This window comes from Magallana gigas, chromosome 3 (assembly GCF_963853765.1).
Source record: "Magallana gigas chromosome 3, xbMagGiga1.1, whole genome shotgun sequence".
Classification (NCBI taxonomy): domain Eukaryota; kingdom Metazoa; phylum Mollusca; class Bivalvia; order Ostreida; family Ostreidae; genus Magallana; species Magallana gigas.
In genome coordinates, this window is record NC_088855.1 from 37,455,828 (window position 1) to 37,479,481 (window position 23,654).

Here is a 23,654-nt window from a genome sequence, read left to right on the forward strand (position 1 = left end):
CAGAATTTCTCAGAGATTTCTTGATAGATTTCCTTGAAATTTTAGGGATGATTGAAAATAAAAATATCTCGAGGCGTTATTTTCATTTTTTCAAAATTCATTTCCGGTCGTCATTTTCCTGTCCCGCGTCAAAAAACCTTGTTCCCTCGAGATCTCAGAATCGGCAAACACTTGAACATCTAAACTTTGTGGGATGATAGACCTATAGTTGTAAATGTGTTTAAACTATTTTGTTTTGTTCGTCGTAACTTCCGGTCGTCACCGGAAGCACTTCAAAAATAATTATTTTTACGCATTAAATTCCTTTTCCATATAATAAATATATAAATATAAATATATACATAGGTTATCTATGCTATGTTATCTTAACAACAAAATTCTACTTCCGATGAGATATCTCAAATATCTCAGGTAGGTTTTTTAAAACACATTTTGTTTCCACTAGATCTCAGAAACTATAAGTGATATAAGCACGAAACTTTCAGGGATGATAGACATTTGATAGAAGATGTGTTTAACCGGTTTCATTTTGTCTTCCGTCACTTCCGGTCCACAAAGGAAGAGTTTGAACAAATTGAGCTGTGAATCAGTTTAATTTTATTCCTTTGATATTTGTAGTGTGCTCAATGAACAATAATTTACAAAAGGCAAGTATACAAGAAATATTTAATACAATTTACATTGAGCACTTCTGTTTGTCTGTTCCCTGTCCCGAGACAAAAAAAACCCTTATTTTGACGAGATCTCAAAAACGGTAACGACTTGAACAACTAAACTTTGTGGAATGATAGACCTATGTATGTACATGTGTTAACACTATTTTGTTCTATCCGGCGTAACTTCCGGTCGTCACAGGAAGTACACCTTATTTTGATTTTCTTAATAATAATTTGGTTATTTAGCATGGAAGTAACATTTAAGCTATAGAATTACAAAAGGTCATCTTCACATTGTAAAAAAAACACAAAAAAGTTCTACTTCCGGTGAAACGTCTCAAATTATTCAGATAGCCTTCTTTTTTAAAAACAAAGTACCCACAAGATCTCAGAAACTATGAGAGATCAAGACACAAAACATAGATGGATAATGGACATTTGATTGGGCATGTGTTTAACGGGTTTCATATGGTCGTACGTCACTTCCGGTTCTCACTCGAAGTGTTCAAGCGATAGAAGTTTTTTTAAACATTTTATTCAACGTGATGAACAGTAGGTAAATGTATTAAAATATCTACTTTTGATTTCTTAAATCGATCACTTCCGTTTGTTCGTTTCCGGTCCTGAGACAAAAACATTTTCTCAACTAAATATTATGACGAACAAAAACTTGAACATCCGAACTTTCGGGAAAGACAAAACAATGCATGAAGAGTTGTTTACTGTGTTCTGTATGATCCAGCGTAACTTGCGGTCGTCACAGAAAGTACTCAAAAATTGAAATTCTGTCTTTTGGTTTTGTTTATTTCTTGGGAATTCCTTTACAGTATATATAATATCCATTTTCTGTTTACAAACAAAATATATTTTTTGTACAGATCATTTTGCGCAGGTAAACAATTAACTGTCTGATTTACCGAAGTCTATATTTGATTCGATACGTAAAAATTCCAAAATACAGGCGATATTTCCATAAAGCATAAACGAAATTCAAAACAACGTAAAATCACGGTCACGAGTGAAAATGTCAACACATTGAAAGATTTAACCTCCATTCACTTCACGAAATCGGCACAAATATATTAGCATGTTTCAAGTATCCCTTCGTACGTAAGCTGTTGCATAACAGGCAAATTTATCTTTGTCAGTTTGACCCGTTTGTCATGCGTCAACATTCAAACATGGCTGCTTTGTACAAAGAACTTTCGTTTTCGATATGGAATACCGAACCCGAAGTTATAAACTGATTGACCGCGATTATCTCTTTATTTTTATTTTCGTAAATTACTCAAATTTGAAACAGAATTCGTCGATAATTTTTGCAATTTATATTTTCCTTTCCTTAAAGATTATTTATGCAAAATTACGTTGAATTTGACTCAGTAGTTCTTGAGAAGAAGATTTATTAAAATGCACCCCCCTTTTTCTACAGTTTCGATGTTTTCTTCGCTTTGAATAAAGATCGGTCTTTCATTTCTGCAATTTATATCTGCCTTCCCATAAGGTTGCTTTGTGCCAAATTTGGTTGAAATTGGCCCATCGGCTTTAGAGAAGAAGTTCAAAATGTAAAAAGTTTACAGACGGCCAGAGAGACGGACAGACGGACGGACAGGCGGACGACGGACAAAATGTGATCAGAATAGCTCACTTGAGCTTTCAGCTCAGGTGAGCTAAAAAAAAAAGCGCTTGTCTTGGTGCAGAGAAAAGAGAAAATTGAATGTTGGGAACTACTGGAGAAAAGTTATTTTCTCAGATGAGTTCAAAATCGTTGTAGAACAGAAATCTCGTGTCTGTATTTGGAGAAAACGGGGCGAGGGCTGGAGACCGGACTTGGTTGAGGCACGTTAGGCGAAGCCATCATACGAAGTTATGATCTTGGGATGCATTTTGTGGCACGGAGTAGGTACTATTACAGCTGTTAATCGCAAAATCAATGCAGAGAAATACCAGCAAGTACTGAATGACAATTTGTGGCCGGTTATAGTCCGACATTTTCCCAATGAACAGTACATCTTTCAGGATGACAATGCGCCGGTGTAATGAAGAATAATGACCCCCGTAGAATAATGACCGGGGGTCATTTTTTGATGTAGAAAAATAACCCCCCGGTCATTATTCTACGTAGAAAAATGACCCCTTTGCCTGAAGAATAAGTGTCATTTTCATAAAAGTGAGCACATTCCACATGAAGAAAAGTGACCCCTGTAGAATAATGACCCCCTTGTAGATTAAAGTTTTTCAGTATATTTTTTTTTATTTTTTGTGAAATAGTCTTTACACTATTGTAATTTTTACTGCTGAAGTTTACAGAAAGTAACAGAAATCATAATTCATATTCAAATAAACTTAAATTGAAAGAAGGGGTATATCTTAGAAAATAAAAATCCTTCCGTTATAACAAGATATTGACGTACTGCATCGGGGTATGGTTGTCATCTTAACAATTACATTTACATATATCTATGGTGTTCCGATAGGGTCACTTCGACCTTAGGGCAAAGATGCGAAGTTGCAAAGGCGATAGTGCGAAGGCGAAAGAGCAAAAGTGCGAAGATGCGACGACGAAGTGCGAAGATGTGATGCCTAAAGTGCGAAGGCGAAGGAGCGATACTTCTATCACTCCTTCCTTCCCAACTTTGCACTCTGGCCTTCGCATCTTCGCACTTTCGCCTTCGCCTTTTTTGATTGCATTCAGCAAGTCTCGGTCGATTACATAGAATTTAATACAGGCACCGTACTCTCCAAGGTTTAAATTTCCGATTAATCCATGCTATTATTGGTACGCATGCGCTAGGCCATCGCGCTTACTATGAATGTTTATAAATATTTTAATGTGTACATGTAACATATGTTTACCAGTGCTGGCTATGCCTAATCATTATCTACTCCACACAAAATTTAATGTCCGCCATAATGTGTACATATGCACTTCCATACTCCTGTCACTTACCAGCCGTCTCTTTACCGTGGACCAAACACAATAACAATGTAATTTCATTATGCGACACTCCTTGCTCATGCATGGATCTAGAGGGGAATGGGGGGTCCACCCCCCCCCCCCCCGGAAAATTCAATATTTATAATTTCACGCAGTAAAAGGGGAGAGGGAGTCCGGACCCCATCCCCCTGGATAATTTTATTTTATTAATTTATAAAGATTAACTTTCCAAAATATGCCTCGGAACCCTTTAAACGATGGAGAGCTCCGCAATTATAAAACATAGGTAATCACAGATTACAAAGCTCACCGAGACGAGGCATCACCTTTATGAGGCATCGCCTTTATGAGACCACCTTTATCATATTATATGAAAACCATCCTTCATGATCTTGGATATTCATGGATTCTGTTTTGAAACAATATCGTATATCATGATCATATGTTAAAAAATTGTGTGTTAATCATATGTTCATATGTTAATCAATACAATAATATAAAATTAAAATTGCATCCTATCATAATTACAATATATATCATATAATACCATAAACTACCGTAAAATATTGTGAGATATGATATTGTAACGTATGATATGACATTGTATTGTGTTATATATTATTTTGTTTTCCCTCGGACTGAAATGTCACACTTTCATTGGTTTAGACATAGCACGTGATTGCCTCATATATCTCTATATTTGTTCGGTGAGAAATAATACTAGGCAATATGGCCGTCACTGGCCGACGCTTCGCTTACTCATTTCGACATTTCATAGTATTTAATACATAAACCGAATGCCGTAAGTTCTTAAAGTATTTGGAGTAGTTGCCCTTTGAAATTCTTTAAAATTAGAGTAGTTGCCCTTAGAATATTGACGTCACATTGTTTTGTCTGGAGCAGAACAAAATTGGCAGCGTCAAAATTTGCTTAAATCTCTGCAGAGATAGGGAGAAAACATTCAAAATTGACTAGCAACAAAACATTGCAAGTAAACATGGGTGAAGCAAAGGTTTTTAAAGAGTATTTGAAAGGTGAGATTGAAAATTTTGAAGAGTTTAAATGAGTTAAATTGGACGAAATGTTAGGCATCTTAAACCTGGCTTTGTGTAGATCATTGATATTTGTGAACAAATCTGTCGCTTGATAGTCCTCGGGGAAAACAAAACACTTATTAGGTTAGTTACTGACTCACTACGGAAATATATTGGGTTGATCAATCTCATAGATGGCTCGGCTTCGCCTCGCCATCTGTGAGATTGATCAACCCAATATATTTCCGTAGTGAGTCAGTAACTAACCTAATAAGTAATAGTATTTGATCAAACAATACAATATCATAAAACATAATACAATATAGTATTATATGAAACAATATCAAACTGCAATAATACATCATAACATTGAAACATATGATATTATATTGTATAATTAAGCATTGAATCATTATTGTTTGAAAGATGTGGTCTCATAACTGCAACGCTGTGTGCATACAAATTGTATAACGCAAGCTAGCGCGTTATGAAAATTTGTTTGCACTCATTGTTGCAGTTATGAGACCACATCTTTCAAAAAATAATGATTCAATGCTTATATTTACGTTTTTTAAACATGTATTTCCTTCCCGCAAATATGATTTTTTTTAAAAGGCTCTGCCTTATTCAACAAGTAATGCGAAATTAACAGAATGGTCACTAGAACAGACACAATATGCTGACAAAAATAGTACGCAGCGTTTTAAATTCTAATAACACAATTTTATTTTTCTTTCTGTAATTTAATGAATTTACTCTTGGTATACTAAGAAATCAATGAATTGAATTCATTTAACTGTCAAAATATATTTACATCAATGAAATATTTATCAGCGTAAGTATAATATCAGGTCGTTATCCGGTTTGAAGTCGCGAGAAGAGTCAGTTCTTGTTCTTCGAGAAATACTGAAGAAATACTGAATGTATTCATACGCCCCAGATTTGGTGATTAAGTCCTCTGTGTTGTGTGTAAATATCACTAAAAATAACCAATGCAATTTAATAGAGGGAAAGAAAGTGAATGTAAACATTATAGTTTGATATTGTATTGTATGATACTGTATCATATTTGATACATAATATGATATTGTATTGTTAGATACAATATAATTTGATAAACATTGTATCATATCAAATTAAACAATATCATGGGATAAAGTAAAATATTATATAATACAGTCATACTATACACATTGTATCATATAATACAATAATATATATTAAAATCTTATAAAAAAACAATTTCATGTGATATGATAATATATCATATACACCAATACCATATTATACAATATCGTATGATACGATAGTTTATAATATTACAATATCATAGGGACCATGTTACATCATTTTACAACAACTACATCTATCTATCAAGCAGGTTTGAGTGAGGTAGGAGATTTCTTTAGCATCCTAGATAATGGAGATCAGGCTCTGCATCTGAAGCAACCTCTGCGTTTCATTTATAATTTGGTTAAATCAACTATGCAAGCTATCTATCTAGCTATAAAACATGTGACCTTTTCCAAAAAAACTAAACCTCATCAAGAATCATAAACCTATGGCTCTGATTCAGCATTTAAGCCTGTCGGGTGCATCAGTATCATAAGACTATATCAATGCAAGATTGGTGAAGTTAGGACCAGTAATAACTAAGATATCGTCATCAGAGGGCACCTGTGTCAAAAACTTTTACCAGCTCTTAAAATCTTAACCTCCTCCAGCATCCGAAACCTGTGACTCAGATTCAGCATTTAAGCCTGTCAGGTGCATCACTATAACGAGACGCACCATCCATACAAGTTTAATGAAGTTAAGACCAGTAGTAACTAAGATATTATCATTAGAGGGCACCTGCAACAAAAACCTTTACCTCCTCCTGCATCCGAAACCTATAGCTCAGATTCAGCACTCAAGCCTGTCTGGTGTATCATTATCATAAGACACGCCATCTTTGCAAGTTTGGTGAAGTACGGACCTGCAGTAACTTAGATATTGCTATTTAAGGCACCTGCAACAAAAACTTTAACCTGCTCCAAAAACCTTAACCTCCTCCAGCATCTGAAAGTTAGAAACCAGAATCAGTAGGTCCAGATGCATCCTCCATGTAACTTTGGTGAAGAGAGGACAAGTAATAGCTTAGATACAGGAGCTACAACTAAAACTTTAACCAGCTCCGGACGCCGACGCCGGGGGTATAGCATATGCTCCCATTGACTTCATCTCAGTGAGCTAAAAGGCGAAAGCGCGAAGATTCGAAGGCGAGAGTGCGAAGTTGCAAAGGCGAAGAATCGGTAGTAGTATCACTTCTTCGCCTTCGCAACTTAGCACTTTCGTCTTCGCGCTTCGCTGTCGCAACTTCTATATTCTTCATATTGTTCATGAATTATACTTGCATTGATGATTTCCGCAATACAAACTGCTGGATATACAAGTGCATCACTCAGAATTAATGATGAAACCAAAATTATGAAAAGTTTACTCCACTGTTAGGCATTATAACCAAGCTGAAGTTAGAGCCATTACGCCAGTAGAGGTTAACGGCCAATAAGGAAAACCGTCAAAGTACCGAGAGTACTCGTATAGAAAATATATTTTACTTTATCCTCAGCATACTTTAGTAAGTTTAGTTAATATCACGATGATTTATGCATCAATAGTTTGTATGAGCATTGGTAACATTTGATACAATAAAGATCGGGTGATCAAAATCAAGCAGGATATAAACCCCTAACATGGGTCCTAACCTATTATCAACGCTTTTAGAAACAATCTTTTCTTATTATAATCGATCAGTGTTTATTATCTATTAAGATTTACTATAGTCAGGTACTCTTCACAAATTTGCTCTAAAAGAATAAAGTCTATCCATGAACACAAATACAACATTACAACAAATGATGTTCATGTATTACGTAGAAGAAAACAAAACTAACGCAGAATGCTTTCTTTTTAAAAAATCACTTTCCCCAAGAAATGTAAATAAGAAGTATTCATATTTCTACGTTACCTGCCCCCTTAGTCTTTTTCCATAAAGATATATATACCTGTATCATTCTTCGATTGACAATTCATTCACCAATGAATATTGCTTATATTATTACAATAATTATTCTTTCATGATTATTGTTCGTTAATTATCACACAATATCCACATTGTGTATGAATTATTTTTTATATGCATCATTTCCCGGCGTTTGTCGACGAGAGAAGTAACGTAACTGTTAACAATCAATTTGTAGCAATGTAAGAGTGTTTTGCGTGTGCTTGCTACGGATAGGAGAAACTATATACAGCGATTTATTTACAAGATCGATGTTTATAACTTCAAAATCAGTTGAACAGAGTGAAAAATAAAGTAACTTCAAAGTCATATCTTGGATACGGGGTAACCAATTTCTATTCATGTTTACGGGGGGGGGTCATTTTTTTATGGGGGTCATTTTTCTTCATGTATAACATGAAGTAAAATTACCCCTGGGTCTTTTTTCTTCAGAAAAATCCAATTATTCTTCAGCTAGGGGGGTCATTATTCTACGTCGAAAAATGACCCCCGGTCATTATTCTACGGGGGTCATTATACTTCATTACACCGGCACACCCTGCCCGTTCAACTAAGTCCCGACTTAAACATATTTGAAAAATTATGGTTTTTTCTGAAAAGAAAGCTGCAAGCACTTGTTGGTCGTATTGAAAACAAGGACGACCTGTTCCGAGAGATACAGCGGGTATGGACATATATCACGCCTCAGAACGTACAGAGCCTCTATAACACATTCCTCGACGATAACAAAGTGTAATTCGGCTGAAAGGTCATTTTACAAAGTATTGGGTAAGTTTTAGTTATTAAGAATATTATTTAAAGATGGAAACAAGAGTTTGAAGTTTGACCTAATTCTGTCGCGAATGTAAACACGCCGTCATTTTGTAGAAACATATATTGCATCACACTGTACACTTTAATTTAAGCTGTACATTACTCATTAATACATAGTAACTTATGAAAATTGTCCATTTCTTAATTATTAAAGATAATGTGCACAGGAATACTGCGTGGAATTGGTTTCCAGACTTTTGGGGCTGTCGTGAATTTTATAGGCAATTTTCTCATAGGGTTGCCAGTTGCCTTATCCTTGATGTTAGCATCTCCTTTACGTGTAGCAGGTAATTGGTGCAGTTCTCTAGTGTCTTAACCCTTATTTTGTGGCGTTGCTTACAAATACTCATAAACCAATGTTGAATAGATAAAATAGTTCATGAAGAGAATTATTTTAATGTACTAAATTTTTTTTCGAAAATATTGTTAAAATAACACACAAACTAATGCTAGAACATTTGACGTGATTTTCATCAGAGAGCTGTACATGGAATAAACAACATAATTTTAAAATACAGAAAACTCATGCACGGTTTATTTATTTTGTCTGTATTAGACAACAGCAAACTGATTAAAGAAAATTGTCAGAGGTATGACGTTGTTAGTGACGTTCATTATTCAAACTGAATGCTTCTGTTGAAATTGTTTTTTATTCGTAATCTATAACCAAAAATATTGCCTACATCTGTAAAATGATATGGTAAAATTCGCTGAAGACGTGAGAAATTTAGAGTGTTTATACACACTTGTTCGTATTTAATAAAAAGTGCATATTGACAGGTGCTTGGTGGGGTTTAATCGCTGGTGCTGTAGTACTCTGTGTTGCTTTTACTATCCGAGTCATCTCTGTTGATTGGAAACAAGAGTCTATAAAGGTAAATTTAGATTCAACTTGTCATTTATAAAACTTTGCTACATAAAACCGCCAAAAAATAAAGAAATGTTTTAAATCATTGTTTCTCCTTTGTGTGATTTCACAAGGTTATAAACATTATAGGCTAGAAAAAGAGCTGGTATGAAAATAGAAGACATGACATGCATAGGTATGTATTGATCAATTTTTCATAAACACTTCTTTTTGTTTTTGTATAAATCATGAGTTGCTAGATAAGGGGGAATGAAATTTATCCTTTTTGCAGTCAATGACGAAGCAGAAAATATGCAATTGGGTACCCAAACTCGGGAGATTAAAGATTACAAATCATTTGATATCTCTGCCGAAAGCGGAAACGTCTCTTCAAACTCAGCAATTAGCTCAGCAACACACAACCTAGGGGTCTATAGTAAAGTGGTCACACTAGTTATTGTTAGCTTGATATTTGCAGGTGGTTTATCTCTTCGATTGTATGTAAATGTTTGAAGTGTAATAAATTAATAAAGTATGGAAACAATTTCTTGATAGTACGAGTTTATTTATTTATTTTTAATTAAAGTTATTAGAGCTGATGTTGATGGTCTTATTGTAAATCCCTAGGGGTATGAATCACTCTATCATGGTGATAACACGTGATTCATCAACTGCACCACTAACACTTTTTTTTAATAGAGGCTGATTTGAGGATATTTTGCGTAAAAAACTACAATGGAAAAAAACTTTATTTTCTTTGAAGAAAATTTACAATCTAGTCATTTTTAGAGGCTATTTTAAAATGAAGGTACGTTTACTATAGGAATATAAAAGAAATTGTCATTTTCACAATCTAATTTAAAACAGAACTTTCATCCGCTCTCCGGTTGTCTATATGTCGCGACATTTGGAAAACCGGTGAGCGGAGGGAAGTTTTAATTTTATTACTAGTGTATCCTAAGTAAGACACTCTCAAAGTGACTCGGGTAATAAGTATTGGGTAAATAGGAAAACTCGAGCACTTCAAGAGCATCACCTGTCAATATTATCATATGATGATTTTTTTTTTTTTTTTTTTTTTTTTTTTTTTTTAAATTTTTGCTCCCTCTGTATTCAATCATATTCAATATCTGCACGAGCTATGTGCATTCCGCAATATACTTCACTTCCCTTTACCAGCCAAACCACGAATGTGACAAGTTCTACTGCTCTCGTCACTTCTCGCGAGATCTCACTTAAGATACTAGTGTATCCTAAGTAAGACACTCTCAAAGTGACTCGGGTAATAAGTATTGGGTAAATAGGAAAACTCTTACTACAAGTACCCAACCTCTCATTTACGTTTGTAACTCCAAACAGTTGCATGCATGGCATCATCCACTAAGTCTCTCCCAATACTTAACCCATTACTAAATAAACAACAATAAAACATTAATACATCATTTATTGAAATAACAAATATTAATCCATACAAACAATGCATAATACAATATAAGACACAGGGATCCCAATAACCATAACTAGTTCAAATGACTCCCCCAACCCTCTAATTAGACTCAAATGCTTGTGGAAGTCTAGAATAATCCCCAAATTTGTCAAAAATAACATTAGCGTCCCTATCTTTCAAAACTGACACCTTTGCTAACAAATCACCCACCCCAGATGTACCAACTATCCTATTGATCCTAGAATATCTGTTGAATGATTGCCGACTTCGCCAACCAACATGCTCCATAATTTCTTCTGAAGAAGTTGTATTATTTGCCATCAGGGTAATACCACAACCTGCCCTAAAACTGTGTGCTGTTTCCCCTTCATAAATATTCAAAGTAATAAGATATTTTTTTAACCTATCCGACATTGCTGAAGTTGTAACATGATTGTCTAACACTAAAGTCCTTGATGAGTCCAAAGACCGAAACAAATAACCTACCCTCAAATCAACACCCAAGTCCCTCGAGCCTTCTACATATTTCTTCAAACCTTCAACTGGACAAATAACTTGATTTTGAACCTTAGGTAGTACAAATTCATTTACATGCCCATTACCTAGGGTTTTCCCAACAGTATGGCTCAACAAATAACCCTTCTCATCTGACAGCTTCTTCACCTCCTGAGATAAACACAATGCCAAATCATTAGCACGATCACCAGAATAAAATAAAACTTTAAAGAAAGCTTGATCTCGCAAATAAACATATCTATTTCCAACAGTAAGATCCTTTTTTGACAATTGATCATTAAAATACAAACTCAACTTTTCCAATTTGTTCAGAAAAATCGGTTTGGCTTGTTTCGAAGACACATGCGACATTGCTTGTTCTAATTTTACTGCATCAACATACCTCCTTAAGAGAATACTATCTGCTGGATTACATCTTTCCAAATGTCTTGCATTATCCCAAGGTTCAACTCTACCTATCTCAATAAACATTGCTTTAAATTGCGCAATGTAAGAAGAGACTGTTCCAGCTGCTAGACGCACTGGACAAGAACATGAACTAGCACTTGCAATACCAAGAAAAGGACAAGATAAATCATGAACTTGAGTCTTACCCACTCTGTCCTTTCCCAGAAGAAATAATCTTAAATCTTCTGGAGTGGCTTTGAAAATTTTTTTTCCTATAACATTTTCAAAATCCAACTTTAACGCTAATTTTTTCTTACAGTATGCCTTAGAATCTAGTAAATTGTTCAGGTAAGCAATGTGCCTTTCTGCAGAATATTGCATCAAACATTTCTTCTTCACAACACCACTACACAAGGATTGAGAATCAACTTCACTGACCAGAACTACCTGAAATACAATGAAATTTTATTTACTTTGAAAGAACTAACCTGACAACAATTAAATCATACAATAACCCATGTTTTGCTTCAGAAAACCCGGATTTTGAAGGGAATAAAAGCACACCCCTTTCCCCTTTCTTACCAAGTACAAACCTATCCATTGCATACTGACTGACCAAAGGCCACCAAACTGGGATTGGCAATAATTTTGGAATAACCATTGTACAAGCCTCAACACCCTGGTTTTTAAGATAGACAATAAGCGGAAGAATAAGCCTAAATGGAGGAAATACATATGGATTCTTCTCCAATGTTATATCCTGAGAAAATACATTCACACCAGCAGACAATGGGGTCGGGTATGGTGTGAAATGCCTTAAAGGTTTCCCATTTACTTGGCTAATCATACAATTTGAATCAAGGGACATTAGATCAACTGAATGTGGACCAAACCTCTTTTCAATAGTCTCAAACTTCTCCCTAGTTCACATACAATCCAATGCTGACAATCTTCTAGAATGACAATCTGCTGGGTTATCTTCAGATTTCACATACAACAAATGCAAATCCATATTATTATCCACACTGAAATTCCACAAACTCTTCATAATTCTGTTCAAAGCAGGGTCTTTCCCACTCATGCTCTCCCAACCATAGACACAAGCCAAATTGTCTACATAAGCGTCTACCCTGTGGTTTTTTACCACATCTTTGACTGAACATAGAGCATTGAACAAAGCTTGAGCCTCTTTAACATGAATTGGCCTATCATCCTCATTCCTCCAGTAATCTGCACACACTATCTGTTGACCCTTAACATCTACTAGGGCCCCCCACTTAAACTTGGATGCATCTGAGGCTACTGTAATTTGTAAATGCTTTTCATTCCTCCAAGAAAAACAACCACTCCAATGATCTATAAATCTCCAATACAAAATTTCTTGTCTCAAATCATCTGTCATATCCACAAAACCACTTCTTTTAGCTGCTAAAGATACTTTCTCTTAAGCCGATAAACTTCTGAATTTTCTCATCTGGAATAATAAATGCTAATCTCTCAGAGTCAACTAACATCCCTAAAAACTTTATACATTTCACTGGAACTAAGACTGACTTTTTAATATTGAGAAAATATCCAACTCTTATCATCACTTGACAGACAATATATAATGCCTTTTCTGCTACCTGACTGTCATCCAGGTGACTGTCATTTGGAGAAACTTCAAGGTCATGGAAAAGAGACTGCAAAAATCCCCCAATCCATCTATCATCAATGTATTGCAAACATGGTACACCTAAAGACCTACACCAACTAGTAGCCACCATACCTACACTTTGATAAATAAACGCACTTGCTTTAAATCCAAAAGGAAGAGTATTAAATATCATAAACCATCCTCCAAACTGCAATCCAAAATATTTTTTAGACTGCTCACTCAAATAAATATGATCATATCCCGACTTGTCATCCATACTAGACATAAACATGCCTCTCTGAACTAAGCGTGGAACATCTTTTAAAGTATCTAAAGAAAAAGGGCAATCCTTCACCCAAAGATTCAAAAACCTTTCATCATGGCACAAACGTGGTTTTGTAGGTTCCACTGTAAGAGGCAAAACCAAGTGAGGTGGCTCGCAAAAACCTACCTTCCCAATCAGTGTAAGAGAACCATTTTCCAACCTTTCATACAATGTCTTAACAATATAATCTTTAAATTGTGCACAAGAGGTAGAATTTGGAAAATAAACTGAGGGTGGGACATCCGAACTGTAACTCTTACCCTTAAAGTTTCCTTTAAAAGGTTTAAAAAACTTTTTAACATCAACCCCCTCCTTTAGCCATTCAAGAACATTATCTGGGGCATCTATTTTTTCCCACTCATGTAAACATGAATGCAAATTCCCAGGTATAAAATTATTAGGATCCCTGAATCTTAGATTTTCCAAATCAAATTTAACATTTTTCTTAGCAACATCTTCAGCAGTCACACAAGGTGAGGGCTGAGCATTCTCACCCCTGTAATTAACCCATTTTTCATCCTTTACTCTCTGAACAATACATTCTGGATCAAAACCAGAGTTAAATTCCCAATCAGGTATAACAGGACAAAATTTTCTCTTCTTAACCAACACCTCATTCTGAAATCAAAATGAATAAAAGAACTAGAAAGGATGCAAAATAAGTTAATACAGAGGAGGATACTCAACCCTCAACTCATGTGAAAAATCACAAAGGGCATTAGAAACCCCCGAGTTGAAGGCCATGTACCCAAACATTATTCTTATTTTTTCATTTTTGGACAATCAGCTACAAAATGTCCCAAGTCTTTACAAAACAAACATCTTCCCCTACGAGGGCGAATACCCATACCTCTAACTGAAGGACGAGGGAACCCAAAACTCTGTGCAGGGTATCCAGAATATGGCACAGGATAAGGGGAAAAAGGGAATTGTGGTTGTCCCAACAATGGTACATAAGGATAAGGATTAGCTTGCATTCCCGTCAAATCTCCCAAACTTTTGTTACTATTTTGACCCACGTTCTCTTTATCCTTAACTACCCCAGACCCTTCATACTTTTTCCCCTTAAGCCAATCAGCTACCACATTTGCAATTTTTCTATCCTCAGCTGAACCAAATAGTTTCATAGTAAGCCCACATAAATCTTTAGAATTTTCATATTTTTTACAATGTGTGAAAGATTTTGAATAGAAATCAGCATCTTTGTGAGAATTTCTAAATGCGACATCAACAAGTGTTTCTAAAGCAGCCAGGAGGACATGCGCCTGTGTAAGGTTAGGACGACCAGCCAATATCCTAACTTGTCTTAAACACTCCTCTACCTGATCCTCCCCCGATTTCTCTTTCATAGATTCCATCTTCCTCTCAATGTCTCTTAATCTTGTTTCCATATTCTTGTCACCTAAATATAACAAACAATTATTTATTATTGCTATTATTTTTCTTTTTTTTTTTTTTTTTTCTTTTTTTTTTTTCTTTTTTTAAATACCCCAATGCAAAATATACACATCTCTCCTTATATAAATCCAAATAAATTATACTAAAATAGTACCTGAAGCCTGAGAGACACTAGCTGTTGACACAGATGAGCTACATGTAGTAGAAGCAGTGGCAGCTGAACAGGATGAAGCCACAGCTCCACTGTTTTGAACAGATGAAGCCGCCCCCTGGTTTACTTCAGCACTGGAAGTTTGCACTAGAACTTGACCTTTTGGTGCCCCCACCATGTTTGCCTGCTCTATGGCGAAATGCATCAATATAACCAGACTATCAAAATCCTCTTCTCTCCCAGTTAAAAGCAAAATATCCCTCGAGCTTTCTCCCGTGAGTCCTTCAAACTCTGCCCTTAACTCATCCAGATTATATCTATAGAAAATATACCTTAATTACCTTACAGGGAAAAGAATACCAAAATTTAAATATATGTAATTAAAATATCAAAATATATGTCATAACTACATCAATACCTGGTTAATGCATGTCCTTTTTTTTTTTTTTTTTTTTTAGTCTGTGAAGGTCACATTCCTCTATCCTCTCTACTTGTGCTTTAAATTTTTAATATTACAGGCACCAAAGACTTTCCCACTAATGAATGTTTTGGTTTTAGCACACTCATCCTATAATCAAAAAGATATATATAAATAAGAATTCTTAATTATCAACAGGGAACATAATATTACAACAAAGTGTATTAATATCAGCTATTTAACACTTAAATATATCGTGTACCTAATATGTAAGCCACCCTATGCCAAGACCCCGACAATCTAAACCCAGCTCTGAGCTCTCGCAACGCACGTGCAACCCGCTCGGACCCCCGATTTCTCTTTCATAGATTCCATCTTCCTCTCAATGTCTCTTAATCTTGTTTCCATATTCTTGTCACCTAAATATAACAAACAATTATTTATTATTGCTATTATTTTTCTTTTTCTTTTTTTTTTTCTTTTTTTTTTTCTTTTTTTAAATACCCCAATGCAAAATATACACATCTCTCCTTATATAAATCCAAATAAATTATACTAAAATAGTACCTGAAGCCTGAGAGACACTAGCTGTTGACACAGATGAGCTACATGTAGTAGAAGCAGTGGCAGCTGAACAGGATGAAGCCACAGCTCCACTGTTTTGAACAGATGAAGCCGCCCCCTGGTTTACTTCAGCACTGGAAGTTTGCACTAGAACTTGACCTTTTGGTGCCCCCACCATGTTTGCCTGCTCTATGGCGAAATGCATCAATATAACCAGACTATCAAAATCCTCTTCTCTCCCAGTTAAAAGCAAAATATCCCTCGAGCTTTCTCCCGTGAGTCCTTCAAACTCTGCCCTTAACTCATCCAGATTATATCTATAGAAAATATACCTTAATTACCTTACAGGGAAAAGAATACCAAAATTTAAATATATGTAATTAAAATATCAAAATATATGTCATAACTACATCAATACCTGGTTAATGCATGTCCTTTTTTTTTTTTTTTTTTTTTAGTCTGTGAAGGTCACATTCCTCTATCCTCTCTACTTGTGCTTTAAATTTTTAATATTACAGGCACCAAAGACTTTCCCACTAATGAATGTTTTGGTTTTAGCACACTCATCCTATAATCAAAAAGATATATATAAATAAGAATTCTTAATTATCAACAGGGAACATAATATTACAACAAAGTGTATTAATATCAGCTATTTAACACTTAAATATATCGTGTACCTAATATGTAAGCCACCCTATGCCAAGACCCCGACAATCTAAACCCAGCTCTGAGCTCTCGCAACGCACGTGCAACCCGCTCGGACAGCTCGAACTCAAGCCTCTGGCAAAATTACAAAATTTAACAGACCAAGTACTCCACTCATCCCGCATATAAATACTTTTTAACATTATATACAAAATCACTAAATACTCCCCAACACTTAACCAATGTTCACTATAGCTATCAATAATAATAGCGTTACCCATGCATGCCTCATGCACAACTCCATTTTCCCGAGGTTACTTACATTAAAACAACTCATGCAATCCTATAGGCTAAACCTATTCCATTGCCACAATTCCCATCACTTAGATTTTCCCTCGGCCACTACCGTTAAATTCTGAAAGCGTGCAATCCTATAGACCGAATCTATTCCATTGCCACAAATTTAACTTTTTACTTATCATGACCACTGTCGTAAAACGTACATAAAATGTGCAATCCTATAGGCTTTACCTATTCCATTGCCATCATGAATAAATTAAAACTCACCTTCTACATGGGCCAAATGCTCCTAACCTTGGACAAAAACAGAAAATCCGCGGTAACGACCACTCACTTCTGCAGCCAAACCACGAATGTGACAAGTTCTACTGCTCTCGTCACTTCTCGCGAGATCTCACTTAAGATAGATTGTCATTTTCCGCACTTCAAAGCAGATTAAAACAATACGACTGTTGCCATTTTCCTCGAATTGAGATTTGTAATATCAATTTGTTTGATGCAAAAATACTAAATTTTACCATCTAGTTTTAAATAGGGTGATATAAAAATAAGAGACAAATGTAAAAAAAAAAAAAAGATGTGTTTTAAATCAATACATTATAGGTTACTGTTTATCTTTCTTACCTTTAAATGAGAATTCAAAATGAATGGAATGAATGCATTCGCGTTTAGCTCACCTGAACCGACCTTTTCTAATCACCTGTCTAATTATCTGTCTTTAAAGGTAAATAGATAAACAATTTTTAGGGTCTTTTTGAGAACTGCAATGCTGAGTGTGATATGACTATATAATCATCCAGTTAGAAAGGGAACTTGATTATGAATATAAGAAAATCCATTTTTTATTGACAGGATCTACATGTATTACACCACATTGTCCAGATATTTGTTATGACTCCATGAAGCTGATTGTATCATGCCTATTGTTGCTCAGGTGAGCGATGCGGCTCATGGGCCTTTTGTTGTAGTTATTAATGTCTCTTCGTGCTACATTTACTTAACGGCACTCATTTGATTTGCATATTTAGAAAACGTCGATTTGACTCAATATTATGTAAACATTTGATATCTGATACTGTATAGTTGTTTAAAATATTCAGTATTAATACTTCTATAGTCAGACCAATGCATCTATATCTGCAAGACAGTTTGCCTGCAATATAAAGTACACTGTTATGTTTACAAGAAATCATTTTAAAATAAAATGTTGGAAAATCCGAGATCAGTCAGAAAATGTAAATATTTAAGTTGGATTTTTCAACAGATTGAAGTTAAAATTCAAAGACTAAAATTGGAAATTCTAATTTTAAAGTTGGCTTTTAAGGATTAAAACTATGTCAACAATAGTGATTGTGGTGAGGATGTCCTTCTGCTGGTGCTGGTCCTGTAGGAGGTTGATGCTCCACTCAAAGTCAAATATGTCCACGATGTATATCCGTGGAACCACACAAGGAAACTACCAGGAATACTTAGACCTGTTAATTGTTCAAATACAAATACATACTTATGTCACAAGGTGGACACCATACCATACACATGGCATTTTCATAAATACTGCATGTCTCAATGATAGACATTTTACTTACTCGTAACTTCTGTTATGCATAACATACATGAAATACATGCATTACTTTACACATGGATACACTTACACTTACTCATACTTTACACTTACTAAAATAAGACCAACGGAACATATGTCATTCATATCTTCTTCTTCTTCTTCTTCTTCTTCCAGTAATGTGCCTGGCACCAAGGTTGGGCATTATCGCACATGATTAAAAGGTTAAAATCATGCTGAGGAAGGCCTCGTTAAAATCTGGTTAAAATCTTCAATTACTAAAATGGGTAGGATCTGGGGCTGATTCGGGCTTTGAAGGCCTCGAGTGAATCAGCTGTCACTATGGCTGGTGAAAGTGAGTTCCAGATTACTACTCCGGCTGGAAAAAAGGAGTCCTGATAACATTTTAAGTGGCAAAATGGTTGTAGGAACCTCATAGTATGTCCTCTAGTATTACAGCTGTTTACAGGATGTAAATGACTAAATGGTATGTCGATGTATCCATTCACAATCCGATACATCATAGTGGCTCGTGATGTTATCCGCCTGGACTGCAGGGTATCAAGATGGAGATGATTGAGCATGGATGTTACGCTGCTCTCCCTGCTATAGTCGCCCATGATGTATCGTGCAGCTCTTCGTTGTACCGCCTCTATCTTATTGATGTGGGTCTTGTTGGTATGATCCCATACTGTAGAGGCATATTCCACCTGAGGTCTCACTAGGGTCTTATAGCTGGTTGCCTTGACATATACATATACATAAAGACATAAACGGACCACCATAATAAGAATTCTAAATATATGTAACAGCTGGTAAAGATATTTAATGATAAACGTGAATAGCTTTAAGTTGAAATTACCGAGAAACTTCGTAACTGGATGTTTTAAGACATTTACATGTACTGCATTCATGAAATAATAACATTAAAAACACAATAATTATGACAAAATAAGGCTTACCTCAGAGAAGCTGGACCATAGGCATTATAAATATGAAAACAAAGTAAAAATGTGCCAGGACGTGTACAAGAAAAACAGAAGTATTTGTTGCGTCCTTCCCCTCGGACTGCCGTGTCCAAACTGTGCACGGACTGATTTTAATTTTAAAGGTCCAGTGAGTTGAGGCTCGTTACAGGTGAATCGTACAGGTAACATTACGAAAGAGGGGCTCACCACAGGTTAATTACAATTGTCATCAAATCAAAACAAGTAATGTGTGGCTTTTATGTGACAAGCTAAAATTATTATTTTTAAGTTGGAATTTACAAAAATACGAAAACCAATAATCGCTTAGTCAGAAAAACTCATCATATTTGTATATCTTAATGCAGTTTTCCTCAATAACCTTAAGATGTTATATTCACATGAGTTAAATTAGAGACTGTTATGACCTTGGGGCTGAGATCGTGTATCAAAATTGGTCAGATAGTGCAGACTATAACAGAAAATCATGACTACATGTTCATACTACTATCAGTTTATATCTTCAAATATAAGGGGGTTGATTTTTGTAGGACTTTTGATAAGCATTTTTTAACATTTTTGATTTAATGTGGGCTGTTACAGTTTTTTTTCTGATGGGGAAAGTTTATGGGAAAGTCTCAAAAGATTTTACAGCAAGTGCATTTGTCAATATTCGGTATAATTTAATGACCCGAAAGAATATTTTAAACAGCAAATCAATTTCGGGCAAATCGGTCTTGGTTGATCATAGTTTTATGTAGTCTGTAAATAGAATGAAATCTATTTCAAAATCAACAACATATCATCAATGTCGTAAACTTTAAAAATAATATTGTTATAGTCACATACGTTCATTTCATGTAAAATGAAAACGATGCGTGTGTCGGTATTTATACTTATATGAATAGGTTTGGTTAACAAAACTAACAACCTGATAAACAAAACGTATACTGAAAATGAAATGTAATCAATATGGAGAGATATATTTTTCTTTTTTATGTACACAAGGGAGGTGGTTTAACATACACCATATTTTCCATTCTTTTCCAGAGTTTAAAAATGAAATGTTGGGCCTAAAAATTATATCAAGAGAAAATCAGCTAAATCCGGGATCTAAATCGGTTGGAGTGGGGGTTATTCTCAAACGCCTATATAGTTTTCTTTGTAAAGAAAATGCAAAAGACGATAGTTAGACACCCTTTTTATTGCGTTTATGGTGTTGCAAGGCAGGATTTTTTAAATGATAAATTGTATATTGTATAAATTGTATATTGTAATCATCCAACATATATTTGCACCATCTTATTTACTTGTTTTTGATCTTTTGTAATCATACCATACAATAAACTACTGTATTTCAATAAAGGGTGTAGCATCTCAGTTATTGACCGGGATTCAGGCAATTCATGATTAATGAACATCATGACATAGTGTGTCTGCTTTTAGTTTCAACAAATCCTGTGATGCCCTCAAATACAGTGAATAACTATATAAAAACCGATGCTATGATATGTACACTATTTCAATATGGTCGTTTACACTCAACAACGAAATGTACAACATAAACGTTTATCAATAATTGGATAGTGTTTTGCGTTTTAGTTTTTGGCTGTGATGAATGCGTAAAAGGTTTAAACCTTTAAATTCATAATTTTAATCATATCGAAATTTGTACAACTAAGTACTCCTTTGTTACGTCGATGATTGTATTTCAATGTTCTTATTTTCCAATTAAAGTGTACTGAAATAATTGTGCACATCTGTTACATGTGTTATGTATAGCGAAAGTCTTAGGTTCTTTCATAAATCGATATATCACCGTGAATTGTTTTTAAAAATAACGCTAACATCAAAGAAACGTACCTACAGCAGCAGCACGCCTTACTGTCGGTTCTTCACTGTAGAACATTGTAAATGGGATAGACTTACATACACACCATCTGTTCTTTTAAATAGATATACTAGTATTTTAACTTCTTCTGTCATTTCGATTCATTTTATAAAATGTGGCGCCTGTGTAATGATGCTGATGTTGGGATGTACAGAGCAGAACTAATTGAATTACTCAAATTGGCATGGCCAATGGTAGGCATATAAACTATAATATGAACTGCAAACATTTTCTTTAAATATAGAGTATGAATAAAAACCCTTTATCGCAAAAAACCATTTTTTGCCAAGATATTTGCCTATCAAGTATTAATGGGTGTGTATTCATTTTTATAGAGTTTGCAATATCTTACCATCGTGCTCCAAAGCCTTGTCAGTCAAAGTTTCTGTGGACACATAGGAAAAGAAGAAGGGGACGGAGTAACATTGGCCATTACTGTAGGTTTATATTTCATTTTGCATAAAATGTTATCGAATTGATTTTAATTCACGAGAATTTCTTTGGCTTTTATTTTAAATCAAACTACGTTGTACTTTTGCTGTCATTGGTATATGCAGAATGTTTTATTATTTACTCTGCTTGATTTCATAAAAATTATCGAATTTACATCGATCATTTTATTCACTTAATCTTCAATGATTTGAACTAGGTGTATTTCTTTATTTTTTATTTATTGATACATCACCTCTAGTTCCGACTGAATAATCAGATTTTCAAATTTTAATGACTTTTATGCTTTACAGTTAGAGTTAATTTTTGAGGACAATGCTTGACACGTTCAGGTCAGATAGATAAATGTATAATATATAAGTAAAAAGAACTTGATTCAAAGGTCGGGACCCAACGCGCTTTGTTGGCTTTGCCAATGATCCTCCCCGGACACCATACTTACTCTATAATGTATCTCTGTGTAAAAGAAACACGAAAAACGTTAATTATAGCTTACGCTATATTGAACGGTTTTCATGTTTCTTTTTTTAAATTTTCATCTATAGTTTAATTTTGGTTGTAACGCCTCATTTGATTGGCTGATACAGATGGAGGGATATGTATTATATTGTATAACATACCTTGGTATGGGGACACACCCCCTTGACAACATTTATCCGGAACTACTTTTTTTTACATGTAAACCCTAGATGTACACTTGCATGAATGTGTTTACCAAAGTGAATAAATAGAATATGATTAAATTTATATCATTTCATTCGCATAATAAACGTTTTAAATAAAATGTTGATAATTGATTTTCTTTAATTTAAAAAAAAATTGCTCCAATCTATCCAAATTAAAAATGTCTCAAAAATGGAACTGAAACAACTTCAGGACAAAAAAATATTTTTTACGAAAAACACAAAACGGGGGGGGGGGGGGGGGTGTATGTGAAGGATATATAAGTGCACATGTATTTATAAAAATAAAATATAAAAAACCTATGTTGAAAAAAAAACTATCAATAAGTTTTAAACCATGGTGAAATAATCGCCTATATAATTTACCAAAAACACCAAATTTTAACCCAGAATGGGAATTGCACCAAAATCTCTCTTTCAGAGCGCTTTACTTTTAAGCTATCTAGGTTTATGATGGTAATTTGGTGTGGTTTTAATATACTGATTGATGCCTCGTTTCGTAGAATCATTTTGCGAGCAAACAGATCTCCATCCGATTGAGTCAGTCATCTGACTGTTAAAGAATGATTTCGGGACATATAACATACACTGTAAATATGAATCCTCTGTTATAAGTTACAATCGGAATTGCTCGACGGCTCAGAGGAAACAAATGAATTACACTCTTATATTATTATTATAATTTTTCAATTTGTATGTACACACCGTTGCAGGTATGAGACCACACCTTTCAAAAATGCCTTTATATATATATATATATATATATATATATATATATATATATATATATATATATATATATATATATATATATATATATATATATATATATTCATATCAAATCATATTTTTGCTGACAGATAGTGGTTGCTTTTGGCATTGCTGTGCTTATAGGACTGTCTTCGGCGGCTGATACTTTATTCTCACAGGTATTGACATTTTAGGATATATTTTAAAAACTT

General features: G+C 34.6%; 2 protein-coding genes and 2 long non-coding RNA genes across 5 annotated transcripts in view; 2 read left to right on the top strand and 2 right to left on the bottom strand.

Moving 5' to 3' along the window:
- Positions 1–9,948, top strand: part of LOC105330752 (multidrug and toxin extrusion protein 2) — a 29,116-nt gene extending 19,168 nt beyond the window's left edge. Inside the window, exons 15-18 of one of the 2 annotated variants that reach the window (XM_020068313.3) lie at positions 8,660–8,792; positions 9,286–9,380; positions 9,503–9,548; positions 9,645–9,948. In XM_020068313.3, the coding sequence (XP_019923872.3) occupies positions 8,660–8,792; positions 9,286–9,380; positions 9,503–9,548; positions 9,645–9,865 (495 nt within the window). In that variant the 3' untranslated portion in view covers positions 9,866–9,948. The remainder of the gene's footprint in view (positions 1–8,659; positions 8,793–9,285; positions 9,381–9,502; positions 9,549–9,644) is intronic. The other variant, XM_066079572.1, reaches the window with a different exon arrangement.
- A 657-nt stretch (positions 9,949–10,605) lies between these two features.
- LOC136273863 (uncharacterized) lies at positions 10,606–15,649 on the bottom strand. Its single transcript, XM_066079571.1, has 3 exons — positions 15,631–15,649; positions 15,216–15,529; positions 10,606–15,065 (listed from the first exon to the last, which is right to left on the bottom strand). The coding sequence occupies exons 2-3, from the start codon at positions 15,415–15,417 to the stop codon at positions 14,425–14,427; spliced, it is 843 nt and encodes a 280-aa protein (XP_065935643.1). The 5' UTR covers positions 15,418–15,529; positions 15,631–15,649; the 3' UTR covers positions 10,606–14,424.
- Positions 15,650–15,977: 328 nt separating this feature from the next.
- LOC136273864 (uncharacterized) lies at positions 15,978–16,637 on the bottom strand. The gene is made up of 3 exons (XR_010712129.1): positions 16,613–16,637; positions 16,198–16,511; positions 15,978–16,049 (listed from the first exon to the last, which is right to left on the bottom strand). It is a non-coding gene; the product is annotated as an uncharacterized lncRNA (long non-coding RNA).
- A 4,983-nt stretch (positions 16,638–21,620) lies between these two features.
- Positions 21,621–23,621, top strand: LOC136273865 (uncharacterized). Its single transcript, XR_010712130.1, has 3 exons — positions 21,621–21,753; positions 21,895–21,996; positions 23,553–23,621. It is a non-coding gene; the product is annotated as an uncharacterized lncRNA (long non-coding RNA).
- Positions 23,622–23,654: the final 33 nt, after the last annotated feature.

Excerpts from the sequence above, each read along its gene's own strand:
- LOC136273863 (XM_066079571.1), bottom strand. The coding sequence starts at position 15,417 with ATGCATTTCGCCATAGAGCAGGCAAACATGGTGGGGGCACCAAAAGGT. Across the intron at positions 15,066-15,215 it reads TAGTGTCTCTCAGGCTTCAG|GTGACAAGAATATGGAAACA; the intron begins GTACTATTTTAG and ends TGTTATATTTAG.